General features: G+C 42.4%; 1 protein-coding gene across 3 annotated transcripts in view; it reads right to left on the bottom strand.

The window, feature by feature from the left end:
- The window catches only part of Wdfy2 (WD repeat and FYVE domain containing 2), a 213,207-nt gene that overhangs the window by 84,458 nt on the left and 106,431 nt on the right, over positions 1-22,318 (bottom strand). For 2 of the 3 annotated variants that reach the window (XM_060391295.1, XM_060391294.1), the window contains exon 2: positions 1,501-1,568. In XM_060391295.1, coding sequence (XP_060247278.1) covers positions 1,501-1,568 — 68 coding nt within the window. Of the gene's footprint in view, positions 1-1,500; positions 1,569-6,977; positions 8,067-22,318 lie in introns of those variants that run through there. The other variant, XM_060391293.1, reaches the window with a different exon arrangement.

Here is a 22,318-nt window from a genome sequence, read left to right as displayed (position 1 = left end):
AACACAATGAATTCCACGAGTTTGGTTTTGCTCTGTTTTGCTCTTTTTGTTCTGTTTTGGCATCTTGGGTCTTACTGGGTTTTGTTTATTTATTTTGGTTTTCATTGGAGGGGGTTGTTTTGTTTTTGCTTCTTGAATCAGAGAGAACATAAAATTGGGTGGGTAGGGAGGTGAGGAGGTGAGGAGGATCTAGAACTAGTTGTGGGGAACACAATCAAAATACATTGTTAACAATTTTAATAAAAAACAAAGCATTTACCCAGGAACAGGGGAAGCATTACAGTGCTCTCTTGCCAGGGGCATAAACATAATCACCTAGAGCTTACTTTGGTTTGACATAGTGCCATGTACTTCTGGAGCCAGGGTACTTCTGAAGGGGCGAGACACACACTACAGACGACCAAAGGGTGGATGACCCCTAACAAACCAAGACTGTTCTACAATGCCAACTTTAATTAAGATTTAAACAGCATGGTCCCACAGGCCTTTAATCCCAGCACTCCACCCCCACAGTGGGGAGTAAGGAGACAGGGAAGGCAGAGGCCTTGAACATCTGTGAGTTCAAGGCCAATCTGGTCTGCATAGCAAGTTCCAGACCAGGCCAGGCTACATAGTGAGACCCTATTTTAAAAAAAAGAAAAGAAAACCTGTTTACCATAATAAATTTACATAACTGTTTTATAGTAAAACAAACATAGAATGAAACTCACTAATTTTAAAGAATAAAATCTCTAGACTATCAGTAGCTTCCTAACTTGACCGGTTAGTTCTTCATCTGTACAGGAACTTGTACTGGAGAAACAAACTGGGAAATTCTTTCCCTTTTATTCCTTTCCTCCCTTTCTCTCTTCTTTCCTGTCCTCTCCTCCCCTTTCTCTTCCAGCTCTACGATCTACCACAGTGGAAAACTGGCTGTTGCCCCTGAGTTGAGCCCACCATTGCTTAATGGCTTATGGCAATGACAACACCGCTGGTAGAACAGATTGTATCAATCTGTGTACAAGGACATAGTTCTCCGGTAAGATCTTGGAGAAATGAAATCCACTTTTATTTACAATGTTTCAAGCCTAAGAAAATCCTTGAGAACTGAATGCTCAAAGCTAAATGTCCTGAATTTTTAATAAATGGTTTAACACTAATACATGGACAAATTGCTTCATAAATGTAATCACCTGCCAGAACTTTGAATTGTCTAAGGACAGAGTCCAGAATCGCTAAAGCAAAGCTAGAAACTTCAGAGGGGACTGCTGTAACCAGAGAGCTTGTGTCATTTTTTCCATTCCTCTCATTTAGAACCTACCAATATATAGTCAATTTCCGAACTATTTTCTTGTGAGAATCTTAGAAAACTATAAAATGAGTTAATATGGTGCTTTCCAATTTAATGAAATCCCTAACCTTTAGTCTTATCCACTCAAGAAGAAAAATACAAAAAAGTAAACAGGGAAGGAAGGGACACTGGAGTAAAAATCCTGGTTCTCAGAAGACTGAGATACTTACAAGGCATTGTATGGTATATGCTTGGCCAATACTGTCCGCTGTCCCTCTTTAGCCAAACACGAACTGTCCTACAACAGAAGAAAACATACACATGAAATCTCACTCAGCATTTGGGGTCATGCAAAAATAGTGGTATGCACAAATCAAACCTTTTAACTTTATGTATATACACAGTCATGACAAGTATAAAAGACATAGATGTATACTATATGGGCCAATCTAAAAATCCTATATTCCTTATATTTAAAAAATATTTTTACGAGTTCTTTGAGGATTCCATAAAACTTATTTACATTCTTTAAGGGTGCTATGAACTCGGAATTACATAACCCTTGAAATGCAACCCTCACATACGAATGCACACATCACAAGAGTTTTAAATGTTGTTTTCCACTTTGTTGCTTTGTCTTTCCAAATGCCTGACCTTGGCACTAGTGACCTGGAAGCGTCCACTATTCTAGGGAACCATGGTCTTTACTGTGAACCACATCGCAGGGAAGTACGAACACCACATAAAGTAATATGCAAAATGGAACAGGAAAAGGATTAAATGCTAAGTTCACATCTTGTGAGCCAGGCCTTTATCTTAAGAAACAGGTTTTCCAGATACAAATGCATGTATACATATTCACACCCAACACACACGTGCACCCAGACACATATTCACACACACACACGTACACTCACTCACACCTCTTATTTAAATTTTTCATTGATTCCTCATGAGTTTCATTCACATCATGCACCTCAGTCCTGCCCATCTTCCCATCCTCTCACATCTGCCCTTCATGCCTGCAACCTCCCCCCCCCCGAATAACACACACACACACACACACACACACACACACACACACACACACACGAAACCAAAGCTTAGAAAACATCTCATTGTGGAAGCTGTACATGTAACAGCGTGTCCCACAGTATATCCCCCTGTCTACACATCTTCACTTGCAAATGTTTACTGTGAAGAGTCATCAGTCTGGCTCAAGGCCTCCAGCTCCTGCAACGCCACCAATAAGACTCCTTCCTGCCCTGTGCCATGGTGATCCTGCAATATTGGATTGGCAGGATCATCCCCCAACTCGTCCCCATCATTCAGAGATAACAGATTTTCAGGTAGGCCAACTAAGAGCCTGGATCTGGACCTGGGTGGCAGCCTAGCCGGTCAGTGTGCTGGCCCTCCCTTATTTGCACCACTAGGGCGAGCACTCTAGCAATACTCCAGCTAGGCCACCCAGTGCCACCATTGGCAAAGGGCAGGGTCAGTTCTCCTGCTCTCATACCCTCAGGGCCAGCTTGCCCACCCCACACTTCCAGAGCCAGCGCCACTGTGCTGCCCAGTCAAAGCACAAGGCCTACTCTCCCAAGTGCTGCAGCCTGTGAGGGGCTGGGCCAGCTCTCCTGCTCTCACACCTGTGGGCTGACTCACCTTTGCCATCAGGATAGATTCACTCTGTTGCTCAGGCAAGGGGTAGGTCCCGCTCTCCCCAGTACTGCAGCCAGTGAGGGACCAGGCCTAATCGCACCCCTATGCTGCCAGCTCTCCCAACTGCTGCAGGTATTAGGGGGCATCACCCCCACCCCCACACCACCTTACAGCAGACAAATGGCGGGACCAGCTCTCCTTCACACTCACCCTTAGGTTTGGCTCACCCTCTTGACCAGGGCCAGTCCAACTGTAGTGCCCAGGCAACGTACAGGTCCCACTCTCTCAAGTGCTGAAACCAGTGACGGGCAGGGCCAGCACACATTTTGAATTGAACAATCAACACAGGAGTGATATCCTAGAAGATGTTGGGGTAAACACTCTGAAATCAGTCTTTCCACCAAATCAACTAATGAGTTGACAAGAACTGTTAAAATCACTGATTTCAAACTCTGGTCTACTAAATGTTTGCATCACCTGAAGAACTGGAAAGAAGGGGAGGGGACTTCCTTGAATTCCAGCATTTGGTAATATCCAGGGTCCAGCCTGGCAGGTAGCCATGGAGAATGGCTTGTTTCCTAGAGTAGCCTAGTAGAGTTGGGGTGGAAACACATCCTCTACAATTTGAAGGCATGTTCTGATTTACTTGACTGTTCAGTGAATGACCAGAACAGAGGCTGCTCACTAACTCAACACTCTCAGGGCTGAAAAACTTCCCAAGCAGATTCTTTCAAAAATAATGGATGGCATAGACACATTCCTTTTCCTTACTGGACCCAAACTGTTGGCTGACCTCAGAGACAGCAGAAAAACAGTCCTCACTAAAAAAAATAAAAATAAAAATAAATAATAATAATAAATAAATAAATAAATCACAAAGTAAGTAAAATGGCTACATTCCAGAGAATCTGACTTCCAGAGTTTCTGCATTCTTACCTTTTCTCAACAGAAAACTGTGAAGTAGACAATGAAATAGAAAATATGGATCTTCTGAGACCAGGGGATAGGGAACTGATAGAAATTATCCAGGAGAAGTCTAAGCATTGGTCTTACTGGCAGACGGCCTTAAATATGCCAAAAAGAACCCACAGACAGCAAATAACACCAGGACAAAGAATATATGAACGGACAGAGAATAGTACTTCTGATGAATATTCTATAAGGAAATTGGGTTGAAATATTGCAGAGTATAGTAACTAAAACAAAACTACTAGAGAAACAAAGCAACTATAGAGATTCTGTTGGAGGTCTGAGCAGACAAAAGAGAAGAGATAAGCCTGAAGCTAGGACAAATGGATCCAAATAAGAAGCTAAAACTGAAAAGAATAACTGATAAAAACAAAACAAACAACAATAAAACCACAGCCTAGGAGATCTGAATGCCATCGCTTAGGTTAGCAACTTACCAATATGGGAGACCTACAGGAAAGGAAAGGTACAGACAAGTATTTCAGGGAAAACAGACAAAAGTTTGGCAAATTTAGTGAAAGATATACACATCCAAAAAAATTGAAAGAACTCCAAGAAAGACAGACTAAACCAGATTTAACAGATTTAAATCAAATCATCAAACGCCAAGGAGAAAAATCTTAAAGGCACAGAGAGAAAAACAACTCATCACATACAAAGGTTATCAATAGCCAGTATCTCACAGAAGCAGGGATCAGAAAGAGGGGAGGTGCTAAATGAAACAACTATCAACCAAGAACGACCTCACTGACCTCCCTTCAAAAATGAAGGAAGGCCAAGTGGGGACAACCAGATCAGTGCACCCCTGAACCCTATCTGAAGCGCCTATTTGCAGCTTACAGTGACCCAAGGCTGACCAAAGTGCAGAGAGTAGAATGCTCAGCCCTAACAGGAATTTACACACCTCACACACACAAACATCCCAGGGCTCAGGGATCACTGCAGAAAGGGGAGTGTAAGAGCCAGAAGTGTGGGGGGGGGGCGGTGGTGATTGCAACATCTGGGCACAGCAGAACTATGAACTCACAGCGACTGTGAGAGCATGTGCCAAACCAAATCCCAGCCCGAGAGGGAATGTGGACACACAAGCCCCTAGCAGTGAAGCAAATGGCAATTGTGAAGTAGGGGAAAAGGAAGAGACAGTTTTCCAAAAGAGCACATCTCCTGATAAGCTGACCATGCTCTGATGCAAGACCACATATTCAAGAATATTTGGGCAGCACAAGCTGGTCTCAGAGGGTTGGTTTTATTTAAAAAGGGGTGGGGGCACAAAGTTCCGTGGATAGACAAAGTGGAGTGAATCTGGGAAGAGGTGGGGGGAGGGGGCGAATATGATCAAGCCACAGTGCACAAAACCCCAAACTCTCAAAGAACTAATAAACTTAAACCTGCCTATATTTTCCCAGCCTCTCCCATATATAAAGGGAAAATTAAGATTGTTCCAGATAAACAAAAGCTAATAAAATGTGTCAGTGTATAACTTTCAATTACAGATAAGGCATCTAGACAGAGGATCAACAAGGAAGTTATAGGCCCAAGTTACCTAATCAAACAGTGAGATCTATACACACAAGATATCCCAGTGGCAGAACACAAAGCTGCATGTACAATACACAACCATTCTCTAGCCACCATGGATGAGGCTAAAATCACCAACAGAAGGAACAGTGGGGAGAAAACACAACGAGATGGGGAAAAAAATCACTGTAAAATAAACTGAAATGAAAGCAAATACAACAAAACCTAGGAGGCAAAGTAAAAGTTTACATGGAAAATTATAGCATTCAATGTCTATATTAGACAAGATCACAGGTAACAACCTAATTATATGTTTACGGCACCAGAAAAAGAGCAAACTAAACCCAACAATAACAGACGGATGGAATAATAGACTAGATCAGAAAAACAAAAACAAAACAAAACAAAGAAACAAAACAACCAATCCCCACCAAACACTATTAATAAAGATGAAGGAAACAAAGTCAATTTTAATAAAGGTGAACAAAAGTAGTAAAATCTTAAACTAAAGAAATGCATAAAACTAAGAAAAACTGAAAGGTAATTGAATTAAATTGGAAATAAAAGTGGGGTCACTAGAGAAATTTTTAAATATTCTAAGATAGTTCTTATGTACTTGAAAAATGAGATAATCTGGAATAAATGGCCACATTTCTGAGACATACTAGCGACAGGACAGATTTCAGGGGAAATGGAATCATTAACCAGCAGAGAGTGAATCTATAACAAAGTCTGGGTCAAGAAAAACACGGAACCAAAGTGGCTTCAATGATGAGGTCAGCCAAATACCTGAGAGAAGTTGGTCATGAACTCTGCTCAAATTTCCAGAAAGAGGAGTGAATACTTGAGTGGCTGGCTTTTGGCTACCAAAGTCAGACAAATCTATCACTTAAACACTCTCAAGTTCCTACTTCTTATGAATATAGATACCAAGTTTCTCAACAAAACACTGGCAAATCAAACTCAACGGCACAACAAGGACTATGCCATGATCAAGTGGGACTTATTTCAAGACGCCAGGGTCATTTAGAATTTAAAAAAAAAAAAAATCAACCCATTTAGCATAGCTTATCAGTAAAATAAAGAATATCTACAATCATCTAATTTAGTGGCTCTCAACCTTCCTAATGCTGTGACCATTTAATACAGTTTCTCATGTTGTGGTGACCCCAACCATAAAATTATTTTCATTATTACTTCATAATTATAATTTTGCTACTGTTATTAATTATAATGTAAATGTCTAAATTATTCACATTCAGGGTGAGTCTTCCTCTCTTATATTACTCCTTTGTAAGTGTCCATATAGACACGTTTTCTGATGGTTTTAGGAGACCCCTGTGAAAGGGTAGTTTGACCTCTGTGGATTGTGACCCACTGGTGGAAAACCACTGATCCAACTGGAATGCATTTGACAAAATCCAAATTTTCATGACAAAGAGTACACTACAAGTGGAAGGAGTCTTTCTTAACATAATGCAGAGGCTCTATTAGTTACTTTTATTGTCTCTTCAAACCAAATAGTTAAGGAAGCAACTTAACTATTTTTATTTCAGCTTACAGTTTGAGGATACAATCCATCATAGCGAGTCGGACAGGCGCGGAGACTCTTCTGGAAGGATCGCCGCGATGGCCGCCCAGGGAGAGCCGCAGGTCCAGTTCAAGCTCGTCCTGGTGGGCGACGGCGGCACCGGGAAGACGACGTTCGTGAAGCGCCACTTGACGGGCGAGTTCGAGAAGAAGTATGTAGCCACCCTGGGCGTGGAGGTGCACCCGCTCGTCTTCCATACCAACAGAGGACCCATCAAGTTCAACGTGTGGGACACAGCCGGCCAGGAGAAGTTCGGGGGCCTGCGCGATGGCTACTACATCCAAGCCCAGTGTGCCATTATAATGTTTGATGTAACATCAAGAGTTACTTACAAGAACGTACCCAACTGGCATAGAGATCTGGTACGAGTGTGTGAAAACATCCCCATTGTATTGTGTGGCAACAAGGTGGATATTAAGGACAGGAAAGTGAAAGCAAAATCTATTGTTTTCCACCGAAAGAAGAATCTCCAGTACTATGACATTTCTGCCAAAAGTAACTACAACTTTGAAAAGCCTTTCCTCTGGCTTGCCAGAAAGCTCATTGGAGATCCTAACTTGGAGTTTGTTGCCATGCCCGCTCTTGCCCCACCTGAGGTGGTCATGGACCCAGCTTTGGCAGCACAGTATGAACATGATTTAGAGGTTGCTCAGACGACTGCCCTCCCGGATGAGGATGATGACCTGTGAGAAAGTGAAGCTGGAGCCCTGCGTCAGAAGTCTAGTTTTATAGGCAACTGTCCTGTGATGTCAGCGGTGCAGCGTGTGTGCCACCTTATTTAGCTAACAGATCGTGTACTTCATTGGGATGCTGAAGGAGATGAATGGGCTTCGGAGTGAATGTGGCAGTTAAAACATACTTTCATTTTTTTTGGACTTGCATATTTAGCTGTTTGGAACAGAGTTGTTTCCTTCCTGAATTTCAAAGATAAGACTGCTACAGTCGCATCACAATACTCAGTGGTGAAACCTTGTTTGTTACTGTCATTCCCATTCTTTTCGTTTAGAATCAGAATAAAGTTGTATTTCAAATAATCTAAAAAAAAAAAAACAATCCATCATAGCAAGGAAGCACAATGACTGGTCATCTGAGCGCATAGTGCACAAGCAGAGAGAGACAGAAAGTGGCAATCAGCTGGCTTTCTCCTATGTCCAGCTTTATCCAACCCCAAAGCCCATCCATAGGAGACAATCATTCATATTCAGGGTGGTCTTCCTCTCTTAAATTACCTCTTTGCAAATGTCTGTACAGACATGCCCAGATGTGTCTTCTACGTGATTGCAAAGCCAGTCAAGCTGATGATGAAGATGAACCACACAAAGTATCCATGAAAATGTACACTAACAGCATACTCAATGGTTAAAGAATAAGAGCTTCCCCTGAAAATCAGGAAGAAGGAAGATATGCCCCTCCCTTTCTGAACCACTGCCAGCACAACTTGGGATAATTAAATAATCAAATAAATAAACAAAAGGTATACTGGTTAATCCTCCCTGTCAAGCTGACTGGCACCACCACATGGGCTTGGGTTCTACATTGAATAAAAGGAGAGAAGAGGCAGAGCAACACATGCATCTTTATTTCCTAATTGCAGACACATGTCCCTGCCTCCATGTCTTCACACCATGGGGGACAGCATCATTTCCAACTGTAAGCCAAAACAGTCCCTCCTTCCCCTAAGCTGCTTCTTGTCAAGTAGGCACTCACATCCATCAAGAAAAGTAACTAGTAAAGGCCTTTGAGTCGGAAAAGGAGTAAACTACCTCTAGCTGCTCCTACACACACACACACACACACACACACACACACACACACACTCCCTTGTGCATGTCTGTGCAGTCTACTGAAGCTAAAAATTAAAGTAAGCAAAGTTGCAAGGTTCAAGAAAACTGCCTATGTTTCTAAAAACATAAATATTTCTAAAGAAACGCCTGATCCCCAATAGCTTAAATTTAGTCCTTAGAATAACCACCAAATGCACCTCTCTTCATTAAATACTGCCTTCTTTAGACTATCCTGTATTAGGCCAGCTAATAAATTTTAATATCTAAAAATAAAATCACATTTAAAAATCTGTTCTTTTATCTCCTGTGATAGAACAATGGTTTGGGAGGAAGTTACATCTCAGAGATAAGTACAATTGGATGGGTAGCAATTTTCTGAGTGAAAATTTGACTGTGCAAACTGTAAGATTTAATGTTTCTGGATATCATACTTTTAAAAACAACACAGAGTTTTTAACAGTATGTGAAAACCTTTTTCCTTAAAAATGTTTTTTCAGAAGAATATTAACTATAGTCAGGGATGTCCATCAGCAGTAATAGGTATGTTTAGCATGTGCAAAGCCCTGGGTTGGAGCCCATCACCGAGATATAAAAGGAAAGGAAAAGGGTGAGGGAGGGCCAGATGTGGTCACTGACGCCTTTAATCCCAACACTCAGAGGCAGAAACAGGAGGATCTCTGTTGAGTTTTCTGTGGGCCTGATCTACGTAGGGAAATCTTTGGTTTTTACTAAACAAAAAACAGAAACAAACAAACAAAATCAAAGGCCCTTCTTTATTTAAAAAAAAAGGGGGGGGGTTGAAGAGATGGTTCAGGAATTAAGAGCACTTGCTGTGCTTGCATAGGACCCAGGTTCAATTCCCAGCACCTCCATGAGGGCTCACAACTATTTGTTCCTGCTGTTCCAAAGGCTTTGACATCCTCTTCTAGCAGGATAAAATACACATAAAATAAACAGTAAAGAAAAAAACAAAGGGGCGTGGAGGAAGGAAGGGAAGCAAAGAAGAAAGAAAAATAACTATAATTCAGAGAGACGGTTAAGCCAGTAGAGGTCGGTATGTTGGGGAAGGAAAGTGCACACCTGCTGAACGCCCTGGCCTCTGCCAGGGGGTGGGGAGAGGCTGCACGCATTCACAGGGATAGACAGCAGGTGGCAGAACTACAGTAAAGTGAGGGAAGGACTAAAGGCTATGGGAGCATGTAGAGGTCCTGAGCCCCAAGTTAGGCAGAGAACAGATGTTTGCCAGAAAGTGAAGGAATGGGAGTGTCCCTGATAGGGGAGCAAATGGACAGGTCAGGGGACCACCCTAGTGAGCAGCAGTGATGAGAAAAGGACCAGCCAGATAGCCACAGAGGGCAGTAGAGGCCACTTAAAGGAACCAGAAACAAAATCCCATTTGTTTGTGGGAAGCCAGGGGAGGTCCTGGTTACCCTAAATCAATTGGGTTTGCTCTCTCCTCAAAGAAATACGAGGTAATTTATCCTGAGCCAATTATGAGAGGCCATAGTCTGGGAACAGGAATTTGGGTTACACTGAATAGCATTTTCTACAGTGACAGTAAATTTCTAAGCTTTTATTAGTTACAGAGCAAAATAAAGCCATAAGCCAAGCCAAACACAATTCTCTGGTGGGAAGGACAGGCTGATGCCATCCTTAGTTTACCGGAGGAAGCTTATGCTCTGTTAAGAAGATGCTTAAAGAGGGAGTCGACAGGGACAAGAGATGGTAAAATACATTATACACAAGGATGAAAATGAAACAATGATGCTTATTATGTATAATTAATACATGCTAATAAAAACATAAAGAAGAGTGCATGTCAAAGGTTTAAGTGGGAGTCAAAAGAATGTCAGGCCAGGCATAGAAATAGGCAGTAAAAGGCTTTTAAAGAGACTTCAAAACAAGCTCCAGATAACTGGCTCTGGATCTGCAACACCCTAACTGTCCACAGTCACAAAATTTTAGTCAGTGGTTCAGTCACTAACACAACCTGGCTTCCTCTCCACCCCCACCCCAGAAACTTCAACTTACACTAGGCAAGGTATGGATAAGGCGACTGGTAGATTTCCCGGAGTGGTAGAGCACTGCCCAACACGGACAAGCCATCTCCAGACCCACAGTGAAGGGTTAAAGACCAAAAACAAGAAACCTGAGACAGCTGAGCGACTCCTGACCCAACCCGGGGATTAGAGCACCTGCCTGAGAAAAAAAGCCAACATACTGAACATCTGCGGAACTCACTCAGCCTTGGAAACGTAAGGAACATGGCCATTCATAAAACTTTCCTCCCGAAAGTTCCCTCTTCTGCCCTATAGAGCCCCAAACTCGGCATCTGGGCACCTGTACTCCTTTACCAGGGAGAGATTGCCATCCTTCAACTATCCTGCTTCTGCTGACTGTTAATTTATTCTTTCTTTTATTTCCATGTTGCCTTCATTAATCCTGATCTAACACAGAGCTAAGGGTGTGTGAGTACAGAGGGGTAGTGAGAGAGGGGGCCTGGGGTCTGACACCACAAGGACAGATTTTTAGCAGCTGGGAAGTGTGACATCAGGCTTGGGTGGCTGTGGCTATGGAGAACAGGGGTGCCTTTCATTAGTAAGTGATGTTTCCGTGGAAGGCAGTGTTTACCTCGGACAAACCATTCCAGGTTGTCGGAGCAGCATTTGCCTCCCTGGTATTCACTGTAAAGCTTGAGCTGGGCTGAAGACTAAGGAGTCACAGTTCACAGGGGCTGAGAAGAGTAAATAAGAAGAGAATGCTGCTGCACCGCCCCCTGAATTGCACAGCTATTCAACTAGCCAAGGGGTGTGAAAGAAAAATGTTCAGAAATCTCTCAGGGTAGGTCACTGAAGAGCAAAGGAGCTGCCCTAAAGACACAGAATGCGCCTGATTTGAGATCTAGTAAGGCAGGTCACTGTCATCATCAGACCTAAGAACTATACCAAACTCACAGTGAGCACACACAGACACACACACAAAAAAAAAAACAATATGAAATATTTTATCTTCAGAGCTCATTCTTCTAAGGAGAAAAGAGGGCTGGGGGTGTCAACAAACATTGTACTACAGGTTGCTAAGCTACCAGGGGAAGAAAAAAAAGAAAAAGACAGTCTATCCACGTTGAAATCTAGACTTCAAAAATGTGCCTGAGAATGAGGCAACCTTCATTAGTTACCACAGCAACGAGCCTCATTTCCCTGAGGACAATTGTTTTTGCATCACTGAAGTAACTTGGGGTGAGGGGTAGAGAGCAAATCCCACTGTGTGTGGTGGTTCTGGATTTCCAGGGAATGCCTCTCCAACAGCTAAGTCCCTGCAGCAGGGACCAGGAACCTGCTGCTAGCAGTCTGCTAGAGGGGACAGCTGGAGCATGGGGTGTCCGTCAGTGTCCTTTGGTAGTTTCTACAGTAATTGGCTTAAAGATTACAAAATGTTCCAAATGCAAAGACAACTGCAGAGATTCTGAGGACGTGTCTGTGACAGACTGAAAGAAAAAGGCTGTTTACTGGGTTTCTGACCACTGTGCTCTCCCTAACCCCGCATTCAACCCACACAGCCAATAAACTAAATCTGATGTTCGTCAATGCCCTCTGCATTTCCGGTGCCCAGAAGCTGCCAGTGCATAAAGGCAGTTCAAGCTGGGTGCCACTCAGTCCCTGGTGCCTTCTGCCATAGTTCAATTCCTCCAATCAAGGAGCCCACTACACAGCTTTGCTGACTCACAGACTGCACTCCTTCTCAGAAGCAGCAACTCTCACGGGCCCCACCTGCCGGTGGCTGGAAAAGAGCTGTTCTGCACGGCACCCCAACATCTTGGGCTTGGGTGGAATTATGGCTCAACGGATATTATCAGCCTCTGGTCATTCGAAGGACACGGCAGCTAGAAGGTGTGCGCATGACAGCCACCTCCCCTGGGCATTTTAACCACCTGAACCATGTCTCTCTTACTCCAAAAGTAAGAAGGTTCTGAGAGAACCTTCAGTTCACATAGACTACAAAAATCACAAGCAAGTGGCAGGAGTGGCAGGTTTGCCAGTACTTTCAAGTGGATAAAAGAGCCTAAAAATGAAGATAAAGAGACCCATATGGCACCTGCACTATCCTCGTCAGCACTCAGGCAATGAGGTCACAGGGGTTAGGGTTCCTATACAAAATGCATGCTGGGAGTGGGAATAAGCTGTCGTTCCAGCTCTGGTAAGCAGATCACGGTGGTGAGTGCCAAGTGCTTCTGAGTTCCTTGCCACCTTGTCTGTAAACTAATAGTGCTGTGGACAAATCGGACACACACTAAGACCTTCTCTCTCCCCAGTTTTGGGCAAAATTGTAAGTAGGTTCTTTTTTCTCTCTCTCTATTGTGTTGTCTTCTTGTGAGCAAGTATTGGGACCCAGAGGCAGGTTTTCAGGCCAGGGTCTTAGTGGCAGTCAGGGCCCTGGAGGAGGTCAGGGCCTTACTGAGTAGCAGTGGTAGTGAGCAGTACCCAAGTCTGCAAGCTTGTCCTCGGGCTGCGGTCTGACCTTACGTGTTCTGTTCCCTCAGGCTGGGATCTGATTTTAGTGCTGGGTGTGCTGCAGTTTCTGTTCTTCACCACTGTGGGTTTCTGACTTCCTGAACACCCACCCTCCTGCCTGTGGGGCTTTTTGTTTGTTTGTTTGTTTGTTTCACATTACTTCTCTTTAAAGAACTATGAGCCGTTTGGGGCTCCTCAGGCAGAACAAAGCCCCAGCATCACCCTGCACCTTGTACAAGTCTCCATGAAGACACAGAACACCAGCTGTCAGCACTAGTCAGCAAGGCTCTACACCCCAAAGACAAGGGGTCCTCTTACAGCTGCAGAGTTTTCTTCAGTGTTTTTATATTTAATTCTCTTGGGGTGTTTTTTGGTTTGCTTTTTTGATAGAGGGTTTCTCTGTGTAACAGAGCCCTGGCCGTCCTGGACTCGCTTTGTAGACCAGGCTAGCCTCGAATTCACAGAGACCCACCTGCCTCTGCCTCCCAAATGCTGAGAGTAAAGGTGTGTGCCACCATGCTGGGCCCTATATTTTATCCTTAAAAATATCTCTGAATTTACATGTCGTAATACTGATATTTAAATACATACAGTATTTAACACAGAGAACTTGCTTTCACAAGGTTAAATGAATATATAAAAGGAAAAAAAGACCAAAAATAAAAGAGAAAATGAACATAGTCTTGATACAGTGGGTAGCAGGAGCGATGCGACAGTGGGTCAGAGCCCTGGTTGTCAGCAATGCCATCTGTTTTCATAGGAGCCCTCAGAGCAAAACAAAAAAACAAGCAAACAACAACAAAAATGAATAGAAACCTTGAACCTAAGTGATTTGCCATGCTCATCAGCATTGCTCAGAAGGAAGAATCCAGAAGTCACTGAAGAAATGCCATATATTTAAATATTGTTCCTGGCTCCATCCCCAGTTGGAGGAATGGTCTGTTCCATCATACCAGTATACTCCTGTCACCTGTGACAGTGGCGGGCTTGGATGAAGGCTCCAGAGGAACTTCATAAAACATTAAGCCGCAAGAAAAGAGACTCAGAAAAGGTCCTGGCTGTCACTGTCCCAGATCTGCACGTGGGGCCTAATGTTCTCTTCCAGTCACCTTAAATCATGCAGAGCTCTGGGGAGAAGGAAAGGACAGCTTCTTTTTGATGATGAAAATGTTCTGGAAGTAAATAGTGCTGATAGATTTACAATACCAGTTATATACATAAAGTTACCTAAAACATACACTTAAAATTGCAGGTGAGCATGTGTGGTAAAATAAATAAATAAAAATAAAATAAGCCCATGGCACACAGCTGTAATCCCTGCACTCAGGAGATAGAGGCAGGAGGACCACTGTAAGTTCAGAGCCAGCTTGGTCTATGTAAGAAACTGTAGGCCAGCTAGGGCTACACAGGAAGACCCTGTCTTTAAAAAATCTAAATAAATAGAACTCAGAAGAATAACTACCTTTCTAAAATTGCCATTGTCATAGAGTTGCCAATAACACAGCAATCAGAATTCAACAGCAAGTGGAGTGTCCCAAAGCCATCCCAGCCAAGGGTGTGGTAATAATGGAATCCACTTGGCCACTCCAGAGCAGAGCAGCATTTAAATCGGACAGAGACTTGCGCTAAAACAATCAGGCTTGATGCCCTAGGAAGGAAAAAACAAAAAGATCATGAGAGGGGTATTTCCAAGGGCTGAGTTTGGCAGTGGAAACAACTGGGGTACCGGAAGAAAAAAAGAAACTGCTCTGGTCTACAAGCTTACGACAACAGGATTATTAACCCATATTTTATGACAAGAAAACACACAGAGAGCCTCACCAAGTCAAATCACTCTTCTAAGAAAGAAATATTAGGAAATCTCCATGAGTAGAACTATGTGGCAGAGGACAACCTGACTGAAGCCATCAAAATATGAGTAAAAGGGGGAAGTATGTGCCTGAAAACAAAAACAAACAAACCAACAACGCACTGCCAACTTGTCCATAACAAAGTAACCGCAGATACCCCAAAGCAAAGGTAACAGGAAGGTTTTCAACAATTCTTACCTCCAAGTTTTATTCCTATGAGCCCCTGTTGAAGCATGAAGGCCCCGCGTACACATTTAATGCCACAATGCTTAGCATACAGAAGAAAAGCCAAAGGTGCTGGTCAGGATATTTAGATGGAAATCTCAAAGATGACACACTGAAGAGTGGCAATAAATTCCACCCTGCAAAAAGGTGACAGTAAAAGAAACTTGTCTGGATAAAAACAAGATTAAAAAAAAAATGAGGCTATCAGTATAAAATGTAATTGCTAATTGAGACATCTCACAGCGTTTCAAGTGCTCCCATCTACACTGCTCTCAGACATCACTGGAACAAAAGCAAATCCATGCTGACTGAAACACCCAACTTCAAGGAGGCCCCAAGAATTTCTCCAGATAGAAGAAACATAAACAGGGCTGGACAGATGGCTCAGCGGTGAAGAGAACTGTCTGCTCTTCCAGAGGTCCTGAGTTCAATTCCCAGCAACTACATAGTGGCTCATAACCATCTATACAGGGATCTGATGCCCTCTTTTGGCATGCAGGTGTACCTGAAGACAGGACGCTCATACATAAAATAATTAATTAAAAAAGAAACCTAAACAAAAATGAATGAGTTGTTATTGACAAGATAGGTAAAATTAAATAGAAAATAATCATGTTTATTTCAAAAATAGAAACAAATCTTTTAGAATATGAATATGGTAGATAAGCTGCATTTTAAAACTAAAATAGGGAACGCGCATGATAATATACGCCTGTAATCCCAGCATTTGAGAATTAAGGGCAAATTAATGTCGTTAAAGACCAATCTAAGCCTGGGCTACGCATGGAGACTGTCTCAAAACACATCTTCCAAAAAAAAAAAAGAAAAGAAAAGAAAGAAAAAAAACTTAAAATTACATAAGAGTCATAAAATTTCAGAGCTTCCAAATTAAAAGCCTCACACACTGAGACTGTATTCAAAGTCTACGTATGTCAATGAATAGTATGTATGTTAGATTAGTTCCATTAATTAGATGGATCTGAGTGGAACAGAACTTGGGTTTGAGAACTATTTTCTACTGTTACTAAATAAAGCAAGCGGAAAACAAAAAGATCATCATTCTTCTTGCCCTTATCTATTCTCTTTATTCTTTAAAACTCACTTAAGATGAGCAATACAAAGTTCTCTCTCTCTCTCTCTCTCTCTCTCTCTCTCTCTCACACACACACACACACACACACACACCGTGTGTTGCTGTGAGAAGGTACTGGAACTCCACAGGAGTTAATGCTTTGATGGAACTTGCATAGGGAGATGGGGCAAGGTCAGGTCCCAAGCACACTGTCTTGAAGTCAGTGTGAGCTTTGATTCGAACTCCCTCAGACTGCTACCTGACACTAAGACACGACTGTTAACTTGATTCTGTATGACAGTTGTATACAAGATAAGTTATCCTTTATCGGATGAAATGTGTGCGCGCACAGCAGAGAACGAATGCCAGGCTCAACGCAAACCCTGCAGCACAGAGCTATATCCCGGCCCTACGATCTCTTCAGGAAAACCCCACTCCTCCTCCTCAGTGAGGGGTAGAGAGAACAGATGCATGGAGTAGGGTGACAGAGCATGAAAACTGATGCTGGCTAGTGATTATCTCACTATATGTCTTGCATATGTTTGAAACTGTTCAAATTAAATTGTTTTTAGATTATTCAGAGCTCTTGATTCTTATTGACAACCGTATGGAACTGTATGAACAGCTTCCTTTGGGAACACAGAGGTTATAAGTAGGGAAGTTGTGGCGGATATCAATTCGAGCAGTACCTAAGCGCTTGTCAACCACTTCACAGTGTGAACTGGTTTAACACCCTTTGTTGATATTAGTAAGGAATTCACAGACAAATGCCTTAGCTAACAGATTCTGCTTCTAAAGAGAATGATGATCTTGTGTGGGCTACACTTTAAAACCTTGACCTGTTAGTGCCAATTATCTAACCTATGTAACCAAATGTAAGGAAATTCGTACACACTACCAAATCCTCCCACCAGAAAAAAAAATTTTTTTTTTAAGTTCTCACATCAAAACTTCTCAATAGTCTTCTATGACAGCAGCAAACAGTGGAGGAAGAGCAGAGCAAGGCGGTCACAGGCTTCCTCGAAGCTGAGAGATGTGAAAATGCCTATTCCTGTAGCGCTGTCCATAATTTCTTAGGAAAAGAACTTCTCCCAGTGGAAAAACACTATGTGACATGAACTAACTCAAGACTCCACGTTAAATAATCTGATCATTTTGAACATGTGCCTGCTCTCTTTTATGACAGAGAGACGAGTACTGGGTTTCAGAAGGAGTCATGGAAGCCTACAGCTCAGCCTAGTTCAGGGGGTAACTGGAACAGACTGGGAAGTGGCTTACTTAGTGAAGAGCACTTGCTGCTCAGTAACAAGGACAGGTGCTCAGATCCAGCACCTACGTCACATGGCCCACAAAAACCTGTAACTCTAGCCCTAAGGGTCTGCCTGACACCCGTTTCTGGCTTCCGGAAGCACCTGGACAAATTTGTTTAGTGCATATTTCTTAGTGTAACCAAAACTATTCATATTTCTCACAAATTTAATACAAAACTGATGTTCTGTACAAAGGAAGCATAAACTAGAAAAATCAGTCACAATGGATTATCCTTACTCTAGTCAAATAAACATAGAAGAGTGACCACTGCCCTCTCTGATAGCTTGATATGAAGTGATGAATTAGAATGAATGGTTGAAACAACAAACACAGCCCTTGCTTTCTTGAAAACCAAGCCAGGCATAATGGAGCATACCTTGGAAGTCACTTCAGCCTTTGGGAGGCTGAAGCAATAGGAGATCTCTGTGAGTTCAAGGCCAGCCTGGTCAACACAGTTCCATGATAGCCAAGGCTATTCAGTGTGACCATTTCTCAAAAGAAGGGAGTGAGGAAGGAAGAAAAGAAGGAAGGAAGGAAGGAAGGAAGGAAGGAAGGAAGGAAGGAAGGAAGGAAGGAAGGAAGGAAGACCAAAGCATGCAGATATCTTCTTCCATAATCAACCTCCTGCTGTGGATTTTTAAGCTAACGTATATTCATGAATGTTGACACAGCTCAGAGTCAAATCGCATTAGCTTTCCTTCACATTAAACCTTTTCTGTAATTTCCACAGAATTATTCATCATGACTAATTCCCCAATGCGTCAAATACGCAATATAAAGAAATGGAGATGAACCTACAACAGTATATGTTGGCTGAAGAAATAACTAGAAAGAACTGATTACCTCTTGATGTTCATGGTTTCAAGTTTGATTTATAAAAAGGCATGAAAGTAAACTGATTAAATGTACCAAGAAGCTGGAGAAATAGTTGAGGGGGAACAACTCCAACCTTACTGTTTTCTAAAACTCTGAAGAATTCACTAAACTGCGAAAATATTTGAATGCCTAAGACTCTTGAGTGCAAGTTAAGAATCCCATGGCACCAAAGGCATTTCTATAAAGCAGGCTCGATGGAGAAATCCCTGCTCTGTGTAGCAGGCACCAGTATGGAGAGAAAGCCTGTCGAGATGAAGGCGTGAGCAGCTTAGCAGTCACCAGTATTATTGCTAGCCAGCTCTGTCTCAAGGAGTGATGTATGTGAAACAATTAATGAAATCTGCACTTTCTGAGTCACACAGCATAGCTTTTCATGAATGGGTAACTTACATGTGAAGATGGATTAGCTCTCTGATCACACTTTAATGAATTTCTCTTGTCTTTGAGAAATTACACAGAACAAAAGCTCAATCACTCTAGTTATTTCAATCCATTGCCAAGTTTTGACTTGTACTTATTCAAGCATATTAACCAAAAATTAAAATCAGAGAATAGTTTAAATAACACTGTCTACCATTTTACCTCCATCCTTAATCTGAGATCAGCCCTGTCTGCTATCGACAGTGCCTTATTTTAAACTCTTATCAGTGAGATGCTCTTAGCTAGACTCCTACTCCTATTTAACTTCTCCTATCCTTTGCAACAAGCCACTGAAATAACCTAATTAAATTAGTTATTCAACATTCACAGGTTCAAGTGAGATCATGGTCTACCAGGTCTTTTGGCATCTTACTTTTGTCTGCTGCTCCTGCCCTACACAGCCCAGTTCCCAGTATGTCCTGTACTCCACTAAACTGCTCTTAGTTCTCTTACTGAGCGGCTGTCGATCTTAAGTTTCAGATGCCAAGAAGAATAACAGCCGAAAAGGTTACACAGAATGCCACCACTGTTATATTTGCCAAATAAAAAAAAGATTTCAAATGTGGACAAAATTTATAGTTTGTCAATGCTTTCATCTTATCATTTTTAAAAGCTATGAAAAACATGATCTTACAATTTTAAAACTTGCACAAATTAAATTTTAAAAATGAAAATCTTGATTACATTGCTCCCTCGCTCTCTGTCACTGCACACTTCTGAAAGTTTCTGCATAAACTAGTTTCACTAGTTTGCTACCCTACCTCATCACTAGTTTGCTACCCTAACCCTGTGTCCCTGTGCACACTGACCTTCTGTTGAAGCACATTTCCTCCCCAACCTCCTCCTCAGCTTAGCTAGAGCATTGCAACATTCACCTTACAGTGAGCATCTTCATAAAATGGAGAATCCTTCCTTCCTTCCTCTTTCTCTTTGGCTACAAAACCCAGTCTCCCATTCAAGTACTGACCAGGCCTGACACAGTTTAGCTTCCAAGATCAAGAACAATCAGGCACATTTAAGAGTACTATGGCTACAGACTTGTTCCTCATTTTCAAAAGCATACGTTGAAGTAGGTCTGGTAGCTCAACACTATAATCCCAGCAACCCAGCTCCCAGGCCTTCCTGCCCACTGGACTCCTCCCACGGTGAGGTAAAATAATCCTTCCTTCTCTAAGCAGCTTTGGTCAGGTGTTGTTGCAGCAAATAATATAGGAACTTACACAGACAATTAGCTATTGGTGTTATTAAAGCCTTTTAATGGTTGTTGCTTAGAAATGAAAAGGAGAGAGAGTCATGAAACAGAAGAACTGACATTCTTCTGCCCTTTAGTTCTGAAAGCTGTATCTAAACCAGAAAGCTGTATCTAAGTCCACATCAAAGAGGTTAGTAAACATTTTTGTTTGGTTGGTTTTCATTTCTCAAGACAGGGTTCCTCTGTGTAGCCCTGACTGCCCTAGAACTCGACCTGTAGACCAGGCTGGCCTCGAACTCAGAGAGATCCACCTGCCTCTGTGTGCCAAAATGTAATAAGAAGTTTTATTAACCTCTTAAACTGAGCCACGCACAGTTTTAATGACTTTAAGAGAATTACCTGTTTCCATCTTTATTACAGACCTATAAACTGCTATTATCACTATATCCCTTTTAGAGATGATAAATGGCACGGAGCAATAACTAATTTATTTAACCTCTTAGGAATTGAAAGGCACCCTGTGTCCTACCTCAAACCCTCCAAGTGTCTCACCTCCAACCCCCAGGTGTGAACTCCTGTCTTCTGCCACAATAAGCTGAGCTTCTTAAAAGCCCAGACACAGATCCAACTAGCAAGCATACCGAAAACACACTAAAGACAATGGGAGGAATGTAAATTCAATCACAGTTTTATAACAATCGTGGACCTTTCACTCACCTCATTAAAATGGACTTCAGGAAGTTTTAAAGAAGCACACACGATGTACAACCACTTTGGAAATCAATCTGGTGCTTTCTCAGACAATTAGGAACAGTGCTTCCTCAAGATCCAGCTATACCACTCCTAGACATATACCCAAAAGATGTTCCACCATTCAATAAGGACATTTGCTCAACCATGTTCATAGCAGCTTTATTTGTAATAGCCAGAATCTGAAAACAACTTAGATGTTCCTCAATGGAGGAATGGATACAGAAATTGTGGTACATTTACACAATGGAATATTACTCAGCAATTAGAAACAAGGAAATCATGAAATTTGCAGGCAAATGGTGGGAACTAAAAAAGATCATCCTGAGTGATGTAGCCCAGAAGCAGAAAGACACACATATAATATATACTTACTTATAAGTGGATATTAAACATATAATAGAGGATAAACGTACTAAAATCTGTAGTCCTAAAGAAGCTAAACAACAAGGAGGACCCTAGGGAAGATGCTTAATCCTCATTCAGAAGGGCAAACAAAACAGACATTGGAAGTAGGAGAAGACAAAGAACAGGACAGGAGCCTTCCACAGAGGACCTCTGAAAGATTCTACCTACCAAGATATCAAAGGATATACTGAGACTCATAGCCAAACTTTGGGCAGAGTGACGGAAACTTTATGGAAAAAGAGGGGGCTAAAAAGACCTGGAGGGGACAGCAACTCCACAAGGAGAACAACAGAGCCCAAATACCTGGGCCCAGGGGTCCTGCAGAGACTGATACTCCAAACAAGGACCATGCATGGAGAGGACCTAGACCCCCTGGTCAAAGGAAGCTCGTTGGCTGCTCAGTTTCCAAGTGGGCTCCCTAGTAAGGGGTAGAGGGGCTGTCTCTGACATGAACTCAGTGGTCAGCTCTTTGATCACCTCCCCCTGGGGAGTGCAGCCTTGCCAGGCCACAGAGGAAGATGATGTAGCCAGCCTTGATGAGACCTGATAGGCTAGGGTCAGATGGAAGGGGAGGAGGACCTCCCTATCAGTGGACTAGGGGAAGGGCATAAGGGGAGAAGAGGGAGGGTGGGTTGGACTGGGAGTAGATGAGGGAGGGGGCTGCAGTGGGGATACAAAGTGAATAATTTATAATAAATAAATATATAATTTTTTTTTTTTTTAAAGAATCGCACACGAACATTTGGACCTACCTCCTCAACACTGCATGGGTATGTGTATCCCTAATTTAATAGGGAAAGTTCTCTACCAACAATTAGCTACTTACTGAGATCCGGTCCACAAACCCAAAGCCTCAGAAAAGCCAGTAAGAAATGGTTTCAAAGGGGCTAACAAGAGTGCTCAGAGGGAGGG

This window comes from Meriones unguiculatus, chromosome 9, assembly GCF_030254825.1.
Source record: "Meriones unguiculatus strain TT.TT164.6M chromosome 9, Bangor_MerUng_6.1, whole genome shotgun sequence".
Taxonomy (NCBI): domain Eukaryota; kingdom Metazoa; phylum Chordata; class Mammalia; order Rodentia; family Muridae; genus Meriones; species Meriones unguiculatus.
Note: the sequence above shows the minus strand (reverse complement) of the source record. Positions and strands in the feature narration are given on the sequence as shown.